Genomic DNA, 25,196 nt, shown 5'->3' on the forward strand with positions numbered 1-25,196 from the left:
AGGTTTCACTGTAATGAATTTCTAGATATTTGCACTGTGATTATTTACGAAAAGAATTGAATCAATTTTGTATTGGTAATCGGATGTGATAAAGGTACATGTAATAGAATCTGCATTTTTTTTTGTCGCTCATCACTATGTTTACCTAATAAATAAGTGATCCACAATATTCAATAAAATTGCTTTTATATTAGATTTAGAAAAAAATTATGACATTCTCATATCTTTATATATATATTTCTTGTGTGCGTGTGTATGTCACTGAACTCCTCCTAGACGGCTGGACCGATTTTGATGAAATTTTGTGTGAGAGTTCACGGGGATTCGAGGATGGTTTAGATTCACAATTGGATATTTTATCTCGATTCTGAGTTAAGAAAAACTAAAAAAAACACGCTTTAAAAGCAAAAATTGCAACGCATTATTAGAAGCCATTAGGTTTTGCTATTGTAAGGAACTAAGTAGAGAGTAGGAAAAAAATAAAGATCCTGACAGTTTATAACGTCGCCATATTTGTTTCAATTTTCAATAACCTTTTTGTATATTACAATTTAAATTGCAGAAAAAAAATCATGTTTCATAGCCACACAAAAGGTGAGGATGGTTTAGATTCACAATTGGATATTTTATCTCGATTCTGAGTTAATAAAAACTAAAAAAACACGCTTTAAAAGCAAAAATTGCAACGCATTATTAGAAGCCATTATGTTTTGTTATTGTAAGGAACTAAGTAGAGAGTAAGAAAAAAATAAAGATCCTGACAGTTTATAGTGTCGCCATATTTGTTTCAATTTTCAATACCCTTTTTGTATATTACAATTTAAATTGCAGAAAAAAAATCATGTTTCATAGCCACACAAATAGTGAGGATGGTTTAGATTCACAATTGGATATTTTATCTCGATTCTGAGTTAATAAAAACTAAAAAAACACGCTTTAAAAGCAAAAATTGCAACGCATTATTAGAATCCATTAAGTTTTGCTATTGTAAGGAACTAAGTAGAGAGTAAGAAAAAAATAAAGATCCTAACAGTTTATAGTGTCACCATATTTGTTTCAATTTTCAATACCCTTTTTGTATATTACAATTTAAATTGCAGAAAAAAATCATGTTTCATAGCCACACAAATAGTGAGTGTGAGTCATTTCTCTATGTCCACGAGTTCTCGCCGCGTCAATTTTCTCCTTGGAGCGAACCCGTCCGCTTAATTAAATAAACAGCTTTTATCGTTGAATGATTTCATGATTTATTTAATGAAAATATGCTCTCAAAAAAATTAGTTAGATAGACATTCAATAGGTGTCTTTCTCTCACTCTCTCTCTCTCTCTCTCTCTCTCTGAAATGTATGTAGCTTGCTCGCGGGTCAGTAATGCAGACAATCTTTACATTCTAGCTCAATACGGAAAAAACAGTAAATGTGGTTTACAAAGACATTTTATGAAGTGTCTTCCCGTCATTACATTTGAAAGTAGAAACATATTTACTCAAAATTTAGGTAGTAACATATTTTTATTGCAAAGACTGAAATAGAGGTGAGAAAAATTATCATTTGTGAACATAAGAAAACTACTAAAACTGTATCAACTGTTATGTTATAATGTTTAAATTTCTAAATGGTGCAAGATAATACAAAATTCCATGCGGAAAAAGTCGTGGGCAGCAGATACGTATAGTTATAGGTGTGGGGCTATGCATGCTGATATTTCATATACTGCATGGATGCGAACATGTAAGAATAATCTATCTATCTTACTATAATAAAACAGTACTTTTTCTGTCTGTTTGTACGCGATTTTGATGAAATTTTGTGTGTGAGTTCACGGGGATTCGAGGATGGTTTAGATTCACAATTGGATATTTTATCTCGATTCTGAGTTAAGAAAACCTAAGCATTGTTGATAATTAGCCTCCATGGCAACGGGCTTTTGCATTGTTGTTGCCTTCTGCGTAACCATTTGAAAGGTTTTTGGTAACGGCAGTGGCGTGCCCAAGAGGAGGGGTATGTATAATGAGAAGATACAAAATGTCCAGCGTAGAAATACTTACCGCCATATCCATATCTCACAAAAAGTACATTTGGGCAGGACAATGTCTGTCGGGTCCGCTAGAAAGATATATAGAGAGATAGAGATATAAATAAAAAGATAGAGAGAGTTATAAAGATATACATAGAGAGATAGAGAATTAGAGAGATAAAGAGAGATGCTTAGTATACGTTTAAAAAATTACAAAAAAAAATTGATTGAGGCATTGCAACGCATGCCGGGCATTATCTAGTATATTTATAAATTTCAACTACTTATTTACAAAGTGTGGGCAGTAATTACAAAGGTATCAGTGATAGTATCGGGATATTGGTGGTGGTACTGCAGGATCTGTATCGAAAAAGGGAATATCGTAACAGTCCTACAAATTATTTTGTAGACAACATTCCGAAATATCTACATTGAAATACTATGATAAAGACCTAAAACTTACAAGTAAATATGGACTTCAGGAATTATTTTAAAAGAAATCATGATAGCCATCTTTAGCCACGTTGATCTTACTTGTTACAAAATAACAATATATTTATTTGCTGTTGTGGATAAACAATGTGTACGAAGAGCAAGTTTTAGAGCAAAAATTTTTTTCCATCTTCAAAATGAGCTAAAATCAACTGAAACCTACATTACAAAAGCAAAAATAATTACATTTTGTAAGAGTGTGAGTATTGGCATATTATGCACAGAACAAAAAAAAGTGTAAATTTTTATAAGCACCAATATATTTTAGGTGACTGCACAATGTAGATTAAAAATGAAAAGTTTGAAACACTGACTAATATAAAAATTTTTATTCACAAATTTTATAAAATAAAACCTTTAACAATTTTTACAATGATGACTAACTGTTCAAACAAAAACAGGTAAAGTTGTTTACTAACCTAATGTGTATTACATTTATTACATATTACACTTACATTGAAATATTCTAACACCAGATGCAAAACATACAGGTATAAAAAATATTCAAGTATTATGCAATTACATTCCAGTCCTTCCCAGATGCAGTTCAGACGGAAGTCTTAATATTAACATTTGCTTTTCCGACTGGGGCATGTTGCTGTTGATTTTCCACTCCAACTAAGGGCCTGGAAAAAAAAAAAAAAAATTATACATATATATTCTGAGAATTGCTCCATAAATAAACACATACAAGCAACCAACCATACTAAATGATGGGAATTCAGGTTCATAACTTGTCACTAACGAAGGGACCAGCAACAAATATTCCATGAAACCAAAGTAACTATGGTTGCCCTACATTCAGGAGGGATAAAATGCCTGTTTCATTATATATATATATATATATATATATATATATATATATATATAATTTAAAAGTTTCAACTGTAAGTGTTGCAGTGTGTTGGTTCAAAGGTAAATTAAAGAATATCACAAACAGTTTTAGATAAGCGCATGGGAAAATACAGCATTATTTTCTCGCTTGCAACGCAAAAGAATGTCTCTCTCCCCAATTAGTAGAGGATGAACCTGTAAACATTTGGCAACAGCATGAAGCACCTCTCCATCAGAATCCCTTCGTACGAGAGTGATTGAATGTCAAAGTCCCTGACCGCTTGACTGGTTGTAATAGTCTAGACGACATAACTTTTTGGCTGGCCTCCACGTTCACCTGATATAACACCATGCAATGTTTTCCTTTGGGGGTAAATAAAATATAGTCTCTACTTTCTGCCACTACCTAATGATTTGCCAGAGTTGCGACACATAATTGAAGAGGCTATTGCGTCCATTACTCTGGACGTGTCAACAAAAATTGGGAATAATTCGACTTCAGGTTGGATGTGTCATATAACTAGGGACCCTTTTATTTTGCGAATGGTTTATTAACAAAATTTTTATACAAGCATATAGGGTCTACATACCAACAATTTATGTTATTTTTATGGTGTTAAAAACCGTTTATGCGTAGCGAAATTTGCCACTTTTCTCGTTTTGCGCAAAATGGGGCTAAATTCCTCTATTTCATGAAATTTCGCACAAAATAGTCCATTTAAAATCACTATTTTTAAGATTTGCACAAGAATATGTTTACAAGTCAATGATAAAACTCCACACTACAAGAAATTATTTTACAGAACGATGCCTAGGCAAATCATATTTTCACTTTATAATTTGATAATATAAATAACTACATATTTTAACGCCCTCGGGTTCAAGAAACGGGTTTATTTAATTATTAACCTAACAATAACACAACTGTTTTGCTTCCATTCGTTGGCCAACGGTTTTCCTAATGACCATTGCAAGCCATAAACAAGAAAGTACATAAATACTTTATCATAGAGACACCAATTTGAATTTTATAATTTTTGACTGTGAATCTTTACTTATTTCTTTCAAAACCCATTTATACGGAAAAAAAAAAGTCTTAATTTTCTAAAACATTCACAATATATCTGAAGTCAATACTGAATTACGGTAATTTACAAAAAGAACATTAATTATACCAACATGGCGTCCTTCCATACAAAATGACGTCCTTGATGTATTGTGAACAAAACTTACACACTTTATCTCGTCTTCTCTGAGACGTTGAGAAACAGATTTATCATCTTTGGCTCAGAAACTTTGGGCTTGTTTGTTTTGAAGTTGCTTATTGTTGAATATGCACTTTTTATATATTCTTTTAAATTGAAAAGTGGATTTAAGTGTTACTCTTGAATTTATATGTTCATACATTTTTCTGAAACAGTAACTTATCTAGTATTTTGCCCTCAAATGAAGCATGTAATTTAAACAACAGTTATACAATTGCAAATTTGCCATATCTAAACACGTTACAAGCGTTTAAATCATGCCGAAAATTGTATCAATTCACAACCGTCAGCAGGAATTTGCAACTGACAGATTTTATGTATTTGATGCAAAGAAAAAAATAATGATGTGCAAATTTTGCAACATTCGAATAGATTGGGAACGACGAGACACGCATGAAGCATGTGAAAGATTAGCAAGCACAAAGAAAACAAAGACTATGAAAACGGAGAAAGAAGAGTTTATTTGTGACACAGTTTCAGCATTCATGAAAGCAAATATTCCATTAGAAAAATTAGAAGATCCTAACATCAAGCAATAGCTCAGCAAGAACAGTGGAATCCCGCTGATGCGACCCCTCACGGTTTCCAGAAAAACGGACTTATAAACGAAATGGTCGCAATAGAAAATTCGGGCCAATTTTTACCACCCCACCCCCCTCAAAAAAAAAAAAAAAACCAAGTACATAAACAAATCTCCTTTGTTCGCATAGATTTCATATTCAAATAGTATATGGTGTAAAAAAGACAACTTTTTAAATTCATATTACACCTCGGACTCGCATACCTCGAACAATGGGTTCTGATAAATAATCACGCTAAGTGAATTCATATCACGCGAGTTCGGCTATGCTAGCCAGCTGGTTGTTATTTTCGTTCAAAACGTGGCGAAGGAACTTGTGCGGAACAGGTAGAAAACATAAGGTAAAAACTAAAGATATAAGAACAATGCTATCCTGAAATGCTGTGACATGTTTTTGGAGTAGATAATCACAGCGACAGACTGACAGGATGCGCTCCCGCCCTTGCCGTCGATGTTTATTTTGACAGCTCAAGCAATTATCTTTTCCACGACCCTTCACAGCGTAAAAAAAAGAAAAAAAACACGTTCAAACGCAGATGGAAAAGTAACTATGCAGTAAAATAAATATATTTACGGCCCTGCTAAATTTTTCTTTTCAATAAAATTCGAGGTATTAGTGATTTTTCAGCAGAAACTGCTGTGTGACTAATAAACAAATTGTATCATAATAACTTAAACTTATAAAAAAATTTATTAACGGTGAAGGACAGTCGTATAAGCCCATAAAAATATTTATTTTACAGAGAATGGACTATACAACCTGGCTTTTGCCGCACGCGGTGTGGGAGGGGAGGAGGATGCTGACAGTTTCTCACGCAGAGGGTTGAAATAAGGGAGTGAATGTGTTCAAATGTTAGTTGGAAAAAGGGGAGTGGGAGGGGGGGTGTTTTTACATGGTTTGTGGCTCTGGGAGGGATGAACCTTGAAAAATTAGCAGGGGATGGGAGAGGTAAGCGTCACGTCACGTCACGTATGACATCAAGCCGCCGCTACTGCCAGCCTGGCCGGACGAGTTGCTTATGCTCTCGCAGAAGCTACCACAGTGGCGTTTGGTGCAGGCGGGTAAGATAACATGACAGCTGAGATGGCTATTCGTGCGATAGTGGACGTGCCTAGCTCGGCTAGACACTGCCACGTGGACAGTCTAGAGGGGTGGTATCTATTTTTAGCCGTATTTTGTATGCCTGTCTGCCTACAGTACAGCTCTCGCAAGATAAACGTGAACACACAGCGCCCAACAAAGTGTAACAGACTTGTTTTTCAGCCGATTTTACTCAAATTTTCATTTTTTTCTGTTCAAATTTTTCACGGTTTCTCAAAAAACGGTCGTATGAACGGAATGGACGCATCAGAGGGGGGTCACATCGGCGGGATTCTACTGTACATTCAAAGTAGGTATTTTTTGTAAGATGGTAAACAAAGGGATAGTGTCTTTGTGTATAAATACTCATATTTGTGCAAGAAGCAGTTTTTCACATTTCTGGATAATGTGATGTCAGGTTATTTTACTAACCATATACATGTAAAGTAACTTAGGTATCGAAAAGTAACATAATGTATTTTATTTTAATTTTTTAAAGGTTAAACATAGTCTAAATTTTGATTTATATATATAATATATATATATAAAAAAAAAAACTAATTTTTGTATTTTGCAGGAGCTGGGGACCTACCTTCTGCAGACACAGCAAGATCAAAATATGTACCACAGATTCGTCAGGAACGGAAGGAATTCGTCTGCCAAATGGTCAAGGATCAGCTTGTAACTGTATTGTGCGACGAAACGACAGATAGGAATGGGCGCTATGTTTTTGTTGTGCTATTGAGAACTTTATGTCCCAATCAAGAACAAAAGATGTTTATTGTGGGTGTTAAAGTTCTCCAAAATGCAAATGCGGCAGAGTGTTCCAGGGCTATTTTGGATGTACTAACTGACTACAATGTGAAGTACGACAATGTTGTTGGAATCGTTACAGATTCAGGAAGCTACATGACTCTTTGTGCCCAAATGCGTGAAGTACTTTGTCCTGATCTACTTCACATTCAATGTTGGACCCATAATCTAAATTTAGTTGCGAACATTTGGTCCACCAAACTGCCTGAACTTAACAATTGCATTGCTAATGCAAAAGTGGCTTTCCTTAACACCAGGAAGAGGAAACACAAATACATTTCCTTTCTGAGGGAGAAGTACCCAAACGAAGAAAAGAAGTGTGTACTATTTACATCGCCAGTTATGACAAGATGGAATTCTTGGTACAAATCAGCATTGTACATTGCAGAGTATCTCAGCGATTTGGTTGAATATTTCAAGACAACCAACGATTGAGGGGCTGAAGTACAGTATTTCAAAGATCTGACAAACATTAAAGTTGTGCACATCATTGCTTCAGCAAATTTTTTGTCTGAACACTGCCAGTCTGTCATTGAAACAATTGTGCAACTTGAAGGTTCGTCTTAACGATATGCCCACAAGTTACAAGCAAAAATACAAGATCTTCGAGATAGTTTCAGAAGTGTTGCTCAGGGTAATTTTGGTGAAACAACAAATGCTACACTGGACACAATGACTGTTACTATGAAATCTGTAGTAGCCCAGCAACTGCAAGTTTTGGGTGTTGCATGTGAAAGGAAGCTATCCCTCTTACTTTTAGAAAACACTCATACTGCTAAACCTTTTTTTGAGTGCATGGGAAAGCTTTTTTAACATTAGAAATATATCTATAAATACTGTAGATGAAACCCTGTTAAATGCAGCAAAGAATATTCCTGTCATCAAGAAAATTTCTTCCAAACTCTTTTTGGAAGGCTATTCTGCTTTCAAAAGGCAAGTTTTATCCCAATTGGACAGTGCCACTTCTGTTGGTTTAGTATCAGTTTTATTGGGGCTAAAAGAAGACCATCAGAAATATGCAGAATCCTATATTAAAATTTTGTGGATTCCAGTTTCAAATGTAGACAGCAAAAGGGCTTTCTCAGTATATGGGAATATTCCCACAGATATGAGAACAAATCTGAAACCAGAATCATGGAATGATGGTCTCTATGTACTTTGGCAATTGACAATTCATATAGCATAAGTGAAAACCAGTTCTTGTAGATATTTTATTTTAACTTCCCAACAAGGGTTTATTTTATATTAATATTACAATTTTAAATGTGTAAATGTTCAAGTGTTTAAAATAGCAAGATGTATTCAATATTATCTCATAATGAAAGTTAAAATCTAACAGTTAAGTTATTTTCACTTTTCCTGTATTCTTTATTCCTCCCCCCATAAATGTACTACGTGTTAAGTGAAACAAATTTTATTTACCACATTATTAAAAATTTTGACTTTTTACACCGCTTTCACTAGTTTTTTTGCACCGCTATAAACCAACCAGTAGTTTATAGTAATTGATAATTTTATTTAATTTCAAAATTTGTATATAATTATTTGTGAAGTATTGCCACAACTTATGTTTTGGGGAACTTTCTTCTTTTTCTTTTCATTATACTTGATAGTAATTTTAGCAACGATATCTTTGGATTTTAAATATATATTTGCCTACTTCCTCTATTCTTGCTTTAGAATTAGAAGGTCGATGGAGGGTTTTTATTAGGAATGTGGAATTCGAAGAAGGAGCATAAAAGAAAATGATAAGCAGCAGACTTGACTGAGATTTCGAGATATACGAATCTAAAATTTATATAAAACTTATAATTCATCAAGAACTACATAGTCGTCATCGAAGATAGTCAAGAACTACATCGTCGTCCTCGAAAATAGTCAAGAACTACATAGTCGTCATCGAAGATAGTCAAGAACTACATCGTCATCCTCGAAGATAGTCAAGAACTACATAGTCGTCATCGAGGATAGCAAAGAACTACATCATTATCAAGAATGTGAACAACTGTCCTTCGTCGTTATCAAGAATCACCGGTTTGGAGACTCATCAACTACCAATCGCTGTCCACATCGGAACCTGTACAACATCCAGCCGTATACACTGAGGACCGCTGTTCCTGTGGAGCCATCATTGTGAAGATCGAGAACTAGGACATCACTACGTCATTACGAATGTAGTCACTGAGATGCGCAGTTCCCGGTATAGTTGAAATACCCTATCTTAAGGTGGTATTGTCCTTAACTGGCGGCATATTCTGAGGTAACTATGAACTACGAGAACTTGTTACATCTTTCCAACTCCACAAGCTTCTAATTATTAACAGTAAATAACAACCCAGTAGCAATTTATAAATCTTATGTCTGATTCAACTACAGTGAAACCTCGATTCTACGTACACTCACGGTTCTCCAAAATTTGTCCTTACGACCAAGTTGTACGTACGAACCAGCGAGGCCAAATTTTGTCCATTTGTGGCAATCCCCCCCCCCCCCCCCCCCCACCATTTTCCCCACCATAGCCGCGGGAAATGAACTGCCGTTGCAGTGTCCTTCTACCACGGGAAAAGACCTGCCGTGTATTTATATTATGCTGATGTATTTTCGATCGAAATTATATCCTATTCGTGCAGAAACAACACTTGAGCTAATCAAACGTAAAAATAAAAAAAACCCTCGACACTGAAGGCAGTGTTGTAAGCCCCGTGTTTACAATTTATTTTTATATTTTATATCAATAAAATAATAATTAACACACAATATATTTGCTCAAATAAAAAAAAATACCGTGGGTACTTTAAGTGTAGATAAGATTAGCTAGTAGGCCTAAAAACACTGTGAAAAACGTAACGTTTATAATCGGCAATGAACATTTTAAATCGCAAAATATACATATTTTATAACATGAAAAGTTGCTTTTATTTCTAAACATGTAATAATTTAAGCCTAGACGTGTAAAATTCCGAGTAATTATAGCAGGATACAACCTAAAATGCACGAGGGAAAAACGTAAACTCACGAATGTATAAACGTTACTGTCGGGAATATTATATTACGTGGCTGCTTGTAAGTTCTGATACTGTATTTATGTCACAACTTAGCCGAAATACTGGTACGAGAAATAAACTTCACAAGATAAAATAAGCAGAGTCTTGGTAACCTGTTTTTTATACGTATTTTATAATTTCGGAAGTATTGTACAGTTGACGCATATTTTTTAAACTAACCATTTATTTCTGGGGATCGTAAATAATTAATTATTGGTATCAAGACATCACGATGAACGTAAACTTGAACATGTAATGGCGGCGAGAAAACTGGTGCGTATACCAATAAACTGGTATTAGAACTGGTCAAAACTGGTACACAGGAGGTGGAGCTTTCATTTTTTTTCGCTACGTTGGCTTCTACTGGCTGGCTGCTGATGGAAGGTCACGAGTCTGGGCGGAGCGTAGAGTGAGTTATACTGCGCATGCGCAGCTCAGAGAACAGAGAGAGCCAGCCGGCGGCTCAGCTGTGCCGTAACAGCAGCTGACCGAGTACAATGACCTCTCTCTGCGTACGGCACGCTATTGACAGTAAATTTCCATCAATTTAAGGGCTTTTTTTTAAATTTTTTACTGTGACGCAATGTGTATGTAGCCCGTATTTGTTATAAACGCTGCAGGTTGCAACTGTATTTTAATAAACTTTAACGTATTTCTTACACTTTTCATAAATATATTTTTTATTTTTTGCCTCATTTTTCACGGTTTCTGAAAATCTGTACATACGACCAAGGTGTACGTACGAACCGGGGGCCGTACGAGCGAGGTTTTACTGTACTTACACCCATATAACCTGAGATACTAACCGAAGAGTCCCGATTGAGCTAAAATAAGTTAAAATTTTGCTACATTTGAATATAGCATTATTTGTAATATCAAGTTCCAAGATATTATTTCAATATAAGTAAATATTAAATTTTTATTTGAAGAGGTGTCCTATTACACAGGTTGTGCAATATTAATCTTTTAAACCATTCTACTGAATATAGTTATTCATTTAAAAATTCAAATTATAATGGGAGGGGGCCTATACGCGAATTTGGAGGAAAAAATAGATTTTTCTTTTTTTCAGATATGAAAAACTAACATTTAATAAAAGCAAAATGAAATACCGCCACAACTTATTTAAACGCCAATTAAATTATGATTAAATGAAACAGTGGAACGACTGGCAAGTCGTGCGTCTTTGTTCTAATGAGGGAGGGTGGGTGAGACAGCGACGAGGCACGAGGAAGAGAGAGGCAGCTAGTCCGGAGGGCGGAGAGGCAGCGCTGCGGCGGGGGCGGTGACGGGCGGTTACGAGGGGTAGGGGGGGGGAGAGAGAGAGAGGCAGAGGCGTGGCTTTACCTCCATCCTGCCAGCTAGCCAACCAGACAAAGGAGTGTAGGTACCTGCTTCACCCACTTCCCTTCCTCCTTCACTTCCCCTCTTCCACCCCTCTTCTACTCCGTCAACACTGCACATCAACACAAGCCCGCGAGTCCAGCGTCCTTTATCTTTATGTCGTTTGAGATAGGACTAACTGCTTAGTCTGGCATGCCTCACGACGGTCCTACTGAGAACGGACAAACTATAATACCAGTCTCTGTATCACTGCCACTTACAAAATCACCTGCCGCTCACAATACATGGCTTGCTGTTTGATGCATGCCAAGCTGCCCTGCGCTCAGATAAACCCAGAAAAACACGTTTTTAAATTTTTTCTCAAAAATGTTTACAAAAAAAGGAGGGGGGGCCTATACGCGAGCAAATACAGTATTAAGATTAATGATAAAGTATAATTTTGTGTTTATTAATAACACAGTGGATCACTTTAACGTAAAATGTTACAGATTGTTATTGATTCAACACCAATAATCATAAACATTTACTCAGAGATCATATATGTTCTTTAGAGTTTCTCAAATTTGGTAGTAACCAAATTACTATCTTTGTTGGTCTGCCAATAACCGGGCTAGTCATATTGAAATAGGCGATCACACCGCTATTTGTAGTTTTTATTTACCATTTTTCAGGGTCCCTACGTATAACTAAAGGTGACTACCGTGTTTTATCGCATAATCGTAGCACATTTTATACCCAAATCAAGTTTGAAAAGTAGGGGTGTGATGTTTAAATGAGAAAAATAAAATAAAAAGTGAAGTATAAAAGAACATGCCAAACAATTTAAATTAATAAGTCATGCAACAAGAACCTTTCTTCAACTTTAAATAGAAAAACAAAATCTAAAACCAGAATGCGAGCCTGACTGTAACAACCCAAATTACAGCCCTCCCCATGCCATCCAGCAATAATAATTTGTTATGAATTTTTTGTCATATTTCCGGTAAGATTTAAAGTTTTTCCTTTTTTCAAAGTTATTGTGAAAATAATTATCCGGGTATATCGTTTTTATTTTTAAAATTCATAAGTTTAATTTTTCTTGTAATTTTTTGCTGGCTTATTTGTGTGGGAAGGCATGCTGACGTGATTCTCCTTCGTTATTTCCACGACCGAGGCTTTGTTTCACACGCTAGGCGTGTGATTCACGGTCACGGGAGTGCGAGAAAGAGACAAAATCGCTGCGTCTTGGGAACAGAAGTAAGCATTTTGTGGACACATCTGTTACCATGTGCCGTGATTGGCTAAAAATTACGTCTTCGAGCCCAGGACACTGCCCGCACGAAGAAAAGGAAGGCTGTAAGATCAGTCATTGTCCGAACGCCAGGACGAGCGGTCGTTGTTTGGGCGGCGGGCCGAGCAGGCAGTGGCCGGGCGATGGCTCCGTGTTTTATATATTTTTTAAGTACATTTAATTTTTATGTACAGTAGAATCCCGCTGGAACGACCCCTCACGGTTCCTGAAAAAACGGTCGTACTTACGGAAAGGTCGTTCCAGAGAATTTGGGCAATTTTTGGCCAATCCCCCCCCCGCCCCCGCCCACGGGCAGTTTCACGGAAAGAACCGTCCGTTACTTGGGCAGTTTTAAAATAACATCGTGCTAACGTTATGTAACGTGGGTAGTTTATTTTTTATCCATTTATTGCCCCACCCCCCCTCCCAATCTTTCGGCGTCACCATTCGTCCCGCCGCGCCGGATGCCTGCCAGACACGTTTCTCGGCGCTAGGCGAGCTAACGGGCGGCGGACATAATAACCAACCGACGTGAGAAGGGAAGCGGACGTCAGAGTATTTTCCCGTGGGTTTTAAAAGTGTGACAGCTGAGGTTGTTATAAATAAGGGTCGGGCCAAAAAGCTATTTTACATGGTACGTAACTGGGTGGTTTGAAATATAGAGCGGCCGAAACAGAAAAATGGGCCGAAGCGATGGCAACGTTTTTTTTTACAGCTTCAGATAATGATAAACAAAAAATATATTTAAGCTATATTCAAGATAACCCGAAAAATTTAATTTCAAATAAACTTTTAGTTCAATAAACTATGCTTGTAAGCAGTGGAACAGTGTATACATAAATGTAACAATAACAACAAAGAACAAATGAAAAAAAAAAAAACTCACCAGATTACAGTATTATCCAATATGATATATGCGGCAGCTGTTAATTAAATTTATTTTAAGCATTTTTGTTCTTCAAAGTCACACATGTTAGACACGTCGACGAGACGTAAAACAAAAAAAAACAACGAACATAAAAAAAATAAATACACAACACCTAACACTTTATTTATCGCCTTACTTTTTAAAAAAGTCCTTTATAGTTGCCTGCTTTTTTTTCAAGATGGCATTTTCCGCAAACTCTTTCAACTGCGTTAAGCAGGACCACACAGCATCACTCGCACCATGCCGCCTCAGAAGATATTCATAGACATCCCCAGCCTTGAGGACGTCTCTCGTCGTCGGCACAACTTCTGGCTCTTCTGCTTCTCCCTCCCCCTCCTCCTCCACCTCCTCTTCATCGCTCGGCTCCTGCCCCTTGACGTCATCGGAATCATCATCTTGTGTACCCCAAACTGCAACGCTGTCATCCGCTGTCACGAACTCTGCAAACGTGCAGTCTGGGGCCAATTGCCACGATTCGTCGTCGCATGGCAGAGTGAAAATCTGATGCTGCAGCTTCGTCGAGGGGCCCGGCTGGGGCTCGGCGTCCACTGTGGGTGGGTTGTCAGGGTCGTCAGGGTTGGTGGCAGGGAGAGGCACATTGTTGACTGGTGTGACGAAGTTGGCGTGTCAGAAACAGTTGGCGATTACTTCTGGTTTCAATGCCCTCCAGCTGGTAACAATCGCTTCCGTTGCCCTATACACGTCTCACTTCTTCATCTCTTTCCCGATGTTATGTTGCAACACCATGCTCCGCACAAGCATATCCCGGTACTTCAGCTTCACCTGCTGGATTATCCCCTGGTCCAGAGGCTGAAGCACGCTGGTGGTGTTCTTAGGCAAGAACACCAGCTCAATATTTCTGAGGTTATCGAGCGGAGGATGCGCAGGGCAATTGTCGACGAACAGGACAACTTTCCTATTTATCACACCCATTTTCGCATCAAAGCTGCGAAGCCACTTCATGAAAACTGCTGCATTCATCCACGCTTTTTTGTTGAAGTCGTAGTCGCAATGAAGAATGTTCCCCTTGAAACCTCTCGGTTTTTTGACTTTCCTATTACTAAGGGCTTCATTTTGTCGCTGCCGTCCATGTTGCAGCAAAGGAGGACTGTGAGGCGCTCCTTGCTCCTCTTCGCACCCTTGCATACGTCCCCTTTCACCGCAAGAGTACGGTCTGGCAAGAGGATATAAAACATCCCCAGCACGTCTGCGTTGTAAACGTCTCGAGGCTGGTATCGGCTGAGGATGTTCTGAAGCAAGGGCAACCACTCACTTACAGACTTCGGATCAACCGACGCACTTTCGCCGACTATCTTGTGGCTGGATATTCCATGCCGAGCCTTGAAACGATTCAGCCACCCGACTGAACGCTTGAAGTCTGTCAAACCTAACTTCAAAGCAAGTTCGTCCGCCTTTGCCAACATCATTGGCCCACTCACAGGCAAATTTTGAGCTCTCAGCTCACCAAACCACTCCAACATAGCTTCGTCCAAGTTTTTGTACGTTGCGCCCCTCAAATTTTTCAGTTGCACATTGCGGCCTTGCTTCTGTACTGCATTCACAATTTCTTCTCTCTGTTTGAGAATCGTGAAGTGTATTTCGCTTGGCACTCATTTTCACAAATGCAAAACGAAAATGTAAAAAAAAAAAATAAAATCCCTGTAAAACTGCGTGTGTCGTCAACAATCGTTCATGGAATCAAGCCAATAATTTTACAAAATAAAAATCCAAAAACAAATGCGTGTGTCGTCAACAATATACAAAATTCACAAAATCAAACCACTAACCAAATCGGCGTCCAAGAAACAAAGCGTAATAAGTCGTCAACAATAATAAAAACCAAGAAATATCCGAATCAACAAGCAAAAGAAGCGTATCCACCAGCGAGCAAGATCACACTAACAAGCCACAAGACAAAGACACAGGATCGAGACGGCAACAGAAATGCGCATGCGCACCACTGTTTACCGTTATCGCTAGGGTGGCCAGTCTGGACTCTGGAGGGGTGGTATCTGTTTTTAGCCATGCGTGCGCCTGCCAACAGTACAGCGCTCGCCAAGAAAAACGTGACGCGCAGCGCCGTACATAGTGTATAGCACACTTGTTTTTCATCCGATTTTACTCATTTTTTTTCGAATTTTTTCACGGTTCCTCGAAAACTGGTCGTTCCAGAGGGGGGTCGTTCGGGAGGTATTCTACTGTATTCTGTTGTTCCGAATATAGTATGATGTTTACATAAATGAATAAAACAGGTAATACATAAACTATGTGTATAAATTTCTAATTTCTTCGTGACCTGCAACCTGTATGTTCCACTCATCACGTAATTTGAGCTAGCTGGAGGTGGTGAGTGGTGACAGAACGAACTCGTAACTATCGTAGTAGTACACACCACAAAAGAGTGCGGGCTATCAAATGTAGTTAACTCGCCATTGGACAGAGATAGGGCATTGCATGCAATCTGCGAGATATCGATATTCGAATACGTGTGCACGCTCTATACGGGAAGCAACATAACCAAACATGAAGAATGCCAACTAGCGCTAGCTACATTTTTATTAGCGGTACACTGCAGTGACGCAGACGATCAGATAAAGGTTCTAACGTGTAAAAAGTCTTTAAAAGAAAATTTACACATTAGACAACTTCGTATTTCCGTTAATTAAATAAGTAAATGGTAATGTCGGAATAAATATTAGATTTCTACTTTAAAATACATCGTTTTATACGGAAAAAATACCTACACAAAGACCCCAGAATCTAATAGCGGGACCAAAATCATTATGCGACGATTACGCAAGAGGTTTATTTTATACAAATTTTGACGCCCCAAAATAAAGTTGCGACGATTATGCGATATAAGAGGGTATATTGAACATATGATAAAAAAAACCAAGTTAGTTAACCTTCAATTACATGTATGATTTGTTGTTAAGTTTAATAATATTATCGAAACTGGTACATTCTTTTATGGACATCTTGTACATTATTTCAATATCATTATTAGTGTTGGGCCGATTCCTAAAATATACCGATTCCGATTCCATTTTCGATTCGTAAATTAAAGGGTCGATTCTTCGAATCCGATTCCTGATTCCTTAATTTTTATCTGACAATGTTCAACAGAGTAATATACTAAGAAAAAAAAGGTTGTTTATGATTTTAAAAATGTAATTATATTGTGTTTCATTTTCTGTGCAGAAATTAACATTATATACAGCTTATATAATGTTAAAAAGTATGTTCATTACCATCAAGTTACGCTACCTTGTATTTCTAGCACAATTTGGCCTTTTAACCTTGCATATAGTTAGACGAAACACGTGTTCAAACACTGCCAATAATCAAAGATGTCTAATGACTTAAATTGTAAATAATGTTATAACTTAACAAACTTTAGATACCTTACATTATCAACTCAATTAATTAATTGTAAAAAAAGAGGGTTTGTACGGTTAGGTTAAGAATTTTATTTTCAAGCACAACTAAATAATGATCCAAATAAAATGTCAATATAACCTCATTTATACATATTTCAAAGGACCATGGCGAAAAAAAATAAAAAAGGGAAATGTAAAAATAAAACTTATTATCTCATTATGATGGAAATGACAAACAAATATGCACCACAATAAAATAAAATGTCAGAGATGCTTACGTTTTAATATATTACCTAGAACTTAATTATCTCACTTGGTGAAAAGAATAAATCCATCCAGTCTTGCAGTTCCTCACAATCGTAAAGAGAAAATAAATTTTCGGTTCTTGAGTAAGAAAGTTCTGTGCAATTTTTAGCATCTCAAAATTTTCACATTTTATGGTGAGATTTTCTTACACAAAATATTTAAACTCTTCAAATAATTGCGTGTTAACATTTAATTCATTTCAGAAGTTTATCGGAAACAATTCTGTTAAACTAACACAACTACTTTCAAAAGATTGTTTATGTTTGCCGTTTGGTAATAAAAATTTACGAACGTTTCCGCAGCAATGTTTGGAAATTCAGACTTGCCAACTGCCTTTCCAAAATATATCTAACGTAAAACGAGCATCGCTGAACATGCACAAGAACGCCGATTTAAAGCAATTTGGTTATGTTGCTTTTAAATTTATTTTAATATGGTTGCAATAATTCACTGTGAATTTGGGTAAAATTTCATTCAAAAATTATTTCATTTTAATTCTTTAAAGTTTAATGTGTAGAGATGTTCACGTCACCAAAGATTTTGTTCATGGCCGTATGGTTTACCATGGCAGGTAGCACAAAAAAAAATTAGGTTGTTTACAATGGCAAATGTAGCTGCCATGATCAAATAGTTAACGTTTACATTATTTGCCGTTTACATTTGCTTAATTTTCTTTAAACATTTATGGTTTTGTCTAATTATTTTTGAAGGTTTGCTATTAAATGCAGTGCTGCTGCAACGTAATTTCCTAAAAATGCTTTCGCTTAAAGTGGGAAAGTAGATACTGCATTTGTACAGTAGGGAAAATGCCGGTGCAAGTAAATAAATACGTTAATCACCGTAATTCGTAAATCAGTTCCGTAAAAAAAGATTGTATTATGTAGTTTTAAAAATTATATTTGCATGCATTTTAATATTTTCTTACGTCGCGTAGATTATGTATTTTGCAAACTTAAAAACAATGCAGGAATCGGTCATGGTCGATTCCAAAACCATTGTATTCTGAATCCCACGATTCCAGTGGAATCGGTGGAACCGACCGATTCCGGAATCGGAATCGACCCATCACTAATCATTATTCATTACTCACTAAATTTTTGTACAACACTCTTCACCAAATCACTCTATCTTAAACGCAGATATCTATTGTTTGTTGTCTGCTTCTTATGCTAGGCCAGGGCTTCCCCTGGTTTCTAACTGAAATCTTAAGCTCAACACTAAAAAAATCCTGAAAAACCCTGGAAACTTAACTTATAAATCATGTAAAAAATTGAAATACTCATGATTTAAATAAAATAGTAATACACCAAAATTTTTACCAGGAAGTTAACCAAAAAAGTATTCACCTTTGTTAATATAAAACTTGTAAATTAAAATAGTCCAACATGAATTAACTTAATACTAGTGGTGCACCGATGCGGATACCGATGAATCGTAATCAGCGATTATGGGTACTTACCGATTAATCGTAATCGGCGATTATCTTAACGATTACTTTGCCGATTATCTACGTCCTGGCGTAATTAAGTAGGTTTTTACCGTGTAATATTTTGTTACACGTTTTAGGACGAAATACGGTAATATTTGTATATATTACAAAATTCATCTAACTCCGTCATATCAAGATTACAGATATTTCGTTAAGTTTAATAAATCTCATTGCCTCGAACTATAAAAAATGCATTTTTCCTACACGTTTATTTACGTTTCGTCTTTTGTTCTGTCTTTTGTTTAGTGGCCTTGTACATTACCTATAGCCAGAGACGTAAAATAGATGGCACACAATCAAAATACCACAAGCAGTTGCAGTGTATTCTATGAGAATCGATCTTTTCGAGTCGTAGTAGCGGTTCAAAATCGTGGTCCCGATTCCTTTCAGAGTTCATCACTGCGTTTTACAAACTCGTTATGGGCGTCTTTGGTAACATTATCTGTTTATTTGTATGTGACGTGAAAAGTGAAAAAGTATTTATAATTTCATATATTCAGTGAACATAAATAAAATCACATGTGCTAGAATTGGTTTTTAGTCATTTTTATATAATTATTATAGTAAGATGGCGAGTGGTGAGAAAAAAAGTGAAGTGTGGAAACATTTTTCTATAAACTCAAGTGAACAAAATAAAGCAGCATGTTTACATTGTTAAACGGTAATTTCTCGATGCAACCTTATGTGATAGTCGATAATAATGCTAGTTTTCCGCAACAAAAATTTACCCATTGTAAATTACAATTATTAGACTGTAGTTCAAGTTGTTTACAACAACAAATATAAATAGAAGTTAATTTAATTTACTCTTTGCAATGACTTAATAGTGTATTTTATATATTTTTATACTGTTATTATAACTGTATTCTCAATTTTACCTACTCTTGTAATTAAATTCACATGGGAATAAAACATTTTGTGTGCATTATTACACTTAAAAAAATTATTTCATTATAATCGGTAACTGAATCGGTATCTGCCGATTATTGCTCTCATAATCGGTAATCGAATCGGTAATCGGTAAAGCCATATCGGTGCACCACTACTTAATACCCAGTAAACTGATAAACTAAAAATAAAAAAAATATCCCAATTAGAATTCACAAGACATTTTTATGACTAAAATTTTTAAAACAAACACTTGAAACATTACAAAATCTATAAAGATATTTCTATTTGTGATCATGAATAGGGTTGTAGACTGCTATTCTGGAATAATACTTAATTGAAATAATAGTCTTTCAGAAACTAACTTGGATCAATTTAGAAGATTTCTTGCTTTCTTTCTCATCTGAAAAGTGGGCATTAAAACACCCCTTTGTTTCCTAGCAGATATTTGGATCAAAGTACACCAATCCCTCACTTAGCACGACTAATTCGTTCCTAAAAATGTTTGTGTTAATCGAAATCGCGTATTCTGAAGCATTAGTCCCCATAAATATAAGGCTAAATTATTTAATGTGTTCCAAGATGTGTAGGGAAGTAATCTTTACATAATATAAATGCGTAGAATAATACTTGAAAATGCATATGTCATATCATTTATCTTTTTAAGCCTACCACCGAATACGTTAGATAAAGAAAACATGGCACAGTGTAACGGGAGATAAGTGGTAACATATTTACCGTCAGTCAGCAGGTTGGCTTGCCCGCCCAGGCGTGACCTTCAACACGCGCGCGCGTCTGTCTGCCTGCTGTAGCAAGCAGCTGGATCCTTTGTTATTACGTTTAAAACTTAACAAAATTAAAACACTTTTATGAAATTAAGAACCGGTTTTATATAACTTTAAAACACACAGCCATATGTAAACATTTTATTTGTTATGCACACCTCTTATAAAAGCGGCTATGTAAACAAATCAGTTAACAGATAAACAGATTTAGATTTTCCCTAGAGCACAAACATAACATTAAAATACGGGTACACTCCCTATTTAACGCGGTTGTCGGGGGACATAACTTTTACCCGCGTTGTTGCATAACCGCGATGTTTCGATGTGACCAAGGTCAAAAGGCATAAAACACCGCCTGTGTTCTAATAGGTCGGCAAGCACGCACAGTATAGACGGCCCGCCTTTGTGCGGACTTTGCATCCGCAGTTTCCACTAAACACGGGTGAAAAAATAAAAATAATAAATTTTAAAGATAAATATTAAATGTTGAATTGTTTTTATTTTTCCGCGTGCCGCGCACAGTTTGTCGCACGGCCTACGTGCGCGCCACACGCCGCCATACAAATGTGCGGCACACAAGCTGCTGCTGCCAGTCTCGTGGTGTTAGCCACAGTATCTGCTTCGTCAGTGTCCGTAAAAAAGTAAGTGCAGTGTGTGCGGTTACACACTATTCTGTGGTCAAAGTCTTCTAAAAAGAAAGGCCGTAGTGATACTTCAAACCGAATATGAATCGCAAAGTACCGAGTTTGATTGACAAAATAAAAATTCTAGATTTACTTACAGATAGCTTGTCTTTTGTAGAAGCAGGCCGCAGATACAGGAAAAAAACGATTCTAGCATTCGTACAATAAAAAATAAAGAATCGTCTATCGTGTCAAGTGGTTAAACTTTATTATCCATGCTTACAGTAAATTATAAATGGTCACATGTGGGAAACAAAAATTGCGCCAATTTAATTTTAGCGCAATCAGTGACGCCGTATTAAAAACCGTGTTAAACTTTGTCTTTACTTATTTCACCAAACGCTGTGTCGAGTTGCTGAGTGTGTGTGGCTCGGATCGGCAAGTGTTATATTCCCCAGCCTCTGTTTAAAGGTCGGGAGACCGCTACACATAAACATTTCCGGGACTTGTTTACTACCTCACGGCAAAAGTGGTACAGTATGGTTCACGTAAATATTGGACCACTGGGAATTCCTGGGCAAAGATTAAAAATACGCTAGCCGATTTACTTTACTATTTAATGTTAAAACATTATACCAAAGTAAAAAGATGAACTTGTATAATAAAATGAATTACCCAATAATATTACGTCTGTAGGTTTAAGTTGTAACAAAACATTTATATACAGATGTCCAGTAAAGTACCAATTAAGATTCTGGAGTGGAATTTTAAACACCGGACTACCTGATTTTGCCTTGTACGCAGCGACGCTGCTCAGTCAAGTGACTCATGCCCTGCCTGTGTGCTGCGTGAACACATTCCCTCCCCCACTCAAGTTTCTGCCCGCTCTAATCTCTACCTCTCTCCATGTTCTCGGCTCGCCTCTCCCTACCCAGCGCTTGCCGACAACCAAGCCTATCCAACATCAATCCCCAGCCGAGTCACGCTGGATAATGTCGCTGGATGGTGGGCTTTATCAGGTCCCCTGTCCGATGCTTCATTTGTGAGATAAAGCGACGTTAAGAACTAGTGTTTCAGAAAATATCACTGGGCTGGATTGGACCATAATTTGAAAACCCTACAAGATAGAGGAATAATGTACGGAGATATCTTGTTTAGAATTTTACTGCGGACATTTTCTACGCCTAGGCTTTTTTCTGCCCGATGCTTAGTTTGTTAGTTACAACGCAAAATTATCCTAATCGGCTGTCAACCATTTATTCCATTATTATTATTATTCATTTCTGACTGGGGGACATGGTTTGACCCGCGATATACCCGATTCTGCGATCAATCGGGGCGCGATATACCGGGAGTTTACTGTATGTACAATATGTACATATACAAAACATAAAAGTTAGTTAAATATTTTCTGGGATGAAATTAACACTATCATCTTGCTTTTTTTTTAAAAAACGTGTCCAATTTCATCTGCTTTGGTTTCTGTACGGTACGGCCTGGTCTGCAGCCGGGCATCAACGGTAGGGCCTGGTCTGCGGCCGGGCATCAACAGTACGGCCCGGTGTTTGTTTATCTGCGTGCGCATCTCTTTCCCCTCGCATTCCAAACCACTCTTCCCCCCTCGAATTCCATACCTGACGTCGCGTCGTTTCCGAGATTTTTTTTAGCCTGTGGCGATTTCGTGCTAACTGAAATTTACAGAAGTGCTATTCGAGACTAGGGCAGTAAAATTTACATCGTGCTAACTGAATTCGCATTAAGTGAAGACGTGCTATGCGAGGGATTGGTGTATTAAAATTGGTGACTTCAAAGATGACTGATGTGCTGTTTTGAGGAGATTCAATTGGCTGAATGATCTCTTACACTCGCATTAATCAGATTAATAAATTATGACATAGAATCAACATTTTTTTTTTGTTTTTAGAACTTTTTATATTAAATTTTTCGACAACAGACACCGGTAATAGCCCAAGGATCGGGTGAACACAGTCTCTGTTTCGAAGGACCGAATCCTTCCGCTGTGCCGTGAGTTCGTGTGCACCATAAGACATATGTGTGAACTGTGTTAAAGTGGTTATGTGAGAAAGGTTGTATCTCTCCACATGTTGTTTTTTGTGGTCACAAGATGACTGCCATAAAGACTGTGAATTTTCTTGAAATAAAAATAAAAATATGTCATTATCAGTTTGGTGTCCGAAACATTATTTCAGTAACCAATTGACAACAGTAATAGTTTCTTTTGGAACCTAAATAATATTCAGCTCCCAACTTATTTAGGCAAGTGTTTATGAATGTCCACTACATGCCAAATTTTGAGCTAGACCGGAAGGTATGGAATGTGACAATGATAAGTTTGAATCTAAAACAATACCAAGTCTTTTAGGGAATTACAGCATTGTCCAATTTATAATCAAATTTGATTGTGAACCATTTCCTTGTGAAAGAATAATTTTTGTGTTATCTTTATTGAGAGTAAATTGATACATTTACACCAATTATTAATTTTGTTGATATAAATTTCAAAATAACACAGTGGTCATTCCGGTTCTAAACCCATGTTGATAGTAAAAATTTATTTTTAAGAAGAGATACTGGGTCATAATCTATGGAATATATAGTGCTACCCATATTTTAATGTGACCCTTACTGTGAAAATGTTATATCTTTATGCCCAAAACTAAAAATTTAACCCATTGTGGTGGGTGTGTCCATTAGACCCAGTACTTTAAATTTAGCTTGGTTATTTGTATACTAATTTTTTAACCTTTTTGAAGGAAAAAAATAAAGCCATTTTTTTTAGTCACTAGATATACCGTGTTTTATCGCATAATCGTCACACATTTTATACTAAAATCAAGTTTGAAAAGTAGGGGTGCAACGTTTATGCAAATTTTTTTTTGTTAGGTAAAGTTATTCGTAAAAACAAAACCCATTCATGGAAAGTACATTCATTAAAAAAAAAGTGGAGTATGCAAGAGCACGGCAAACAATTTATATTAATAAGTCATGCAACAAAAACCTTTCTTCAACTTTAAATAGAAAAACCAAATCTGTGACCCGAACGCAAGCCACTTGAATCTGTGACTTGAACTAATGCGTAATTATCGTCGTAGTACACACTTAACACGAAAGAGTGCAGGCTATCAAATGTAGTTAATTTGGCACTTGATAGAGAGCACGCGTTGCATGAATCGGCGAGATATCGATATTCGACTACATGTGCGCGCTCTATACAAGAGGCAACATAACCAAACATGAATGATGTCAACTAGCGCTGGCTACATTTTTATAAGACATGCACCGCGGCGATGCAGACGAACAGATAAAGGTTATAATGTGTAAAAAGTCTTTAAAAGAAAATTTACACATCAGACAACTTTGTATTTCTGTTAATTAAATAAGTGGTAATGTTCGAATAAATATTGGAATTCTACTTTAAAATACATAGTTTTATATGAAAAAGATACCTACACAAAGGCTTGGTATCTAACAGTGGGACCAAAAACATCATGCAATTTTTACGCGAGTTTCTTTAATCCAAATTTTGGCACCCATAAAATATGGGTGTGACGATTATGCGATAAAACAGGGTAGTAACATTTGTCTAAGTTGGTACGCTTTATGCTTTAAATTTTGGCTGTTCTTTGGTTTTTCCAAATGTAGATTGTTTTTTTAAAAAAAGTACATTTTATTTAGTTAAATTTAATTTTTATTTTCTTCAGTAACTTAACCAGGCCCTTATTTTTAAGTATTTATTTCCCCGAGTGCAATAATATCTTTTTTTACCTGCATTGAGCTCGTGCTGTTTTGTCCCACAGCATGGCATTGTAATGCGCGGTGATGTGAGACTCGGATGGAACAATTTTATGCTTGCCAACTTGGCAAGAACACCATCAATTAGATTTGGAAGAAAGAAAGAAGAAAAAAAAGATTTTTTTTTTTTTTTTTTTTTAAAGTAAATTATATATGATCATTCAATCATGGTTAGTGAAACATGAACCACAAGTAAAGCAACATTCTAACACATCAATAGTGAAGAAAGAAAGACAGAAAGAAA

At 36.4% G+C, this 25,196-nt stretch overlaps 1 protein-coding gene across 1 annotated transcript in view; it reads right to left on the reverse strand.

Annotated features, from left to right (window-relative positions):
• Positions 1-2,855: 2,855 nt before the first annotated feature.
• The window catches only part of LOC134546210 (uncharacterized), a 96,853-nt gene continuing 74,512 nt past the window's right edge, over positions 2,856-25,196 (reverse strand). The window contains exon 10 of the mRNA XM_063388826.1: positions 2,856-3,135. Coding sequence (XP_063244896.1) covers positions 3,057-3,135 — 79 coding nt within the window. The 3' untranslated portion in view covers positions 2,856-3,056. The remainder of the gene's footprint in view (positions 3,136-25,196) is intronic.

The sequence above is a fragment of the Bacillus rossius genome, chromosome 1, assembly GCF_032445375.1.
Source record: "Bacillus rossius redtenbacheri isolate Brsri chromosome 1, Brsri_v3, whole genome shotgun sequence".
Lineage (NCBI taxonomy): Eukaryota > Metazoa > Arthropoda > Insecta > Phasmatodea > Bacillidae > Bacillus > Bacillus rossius.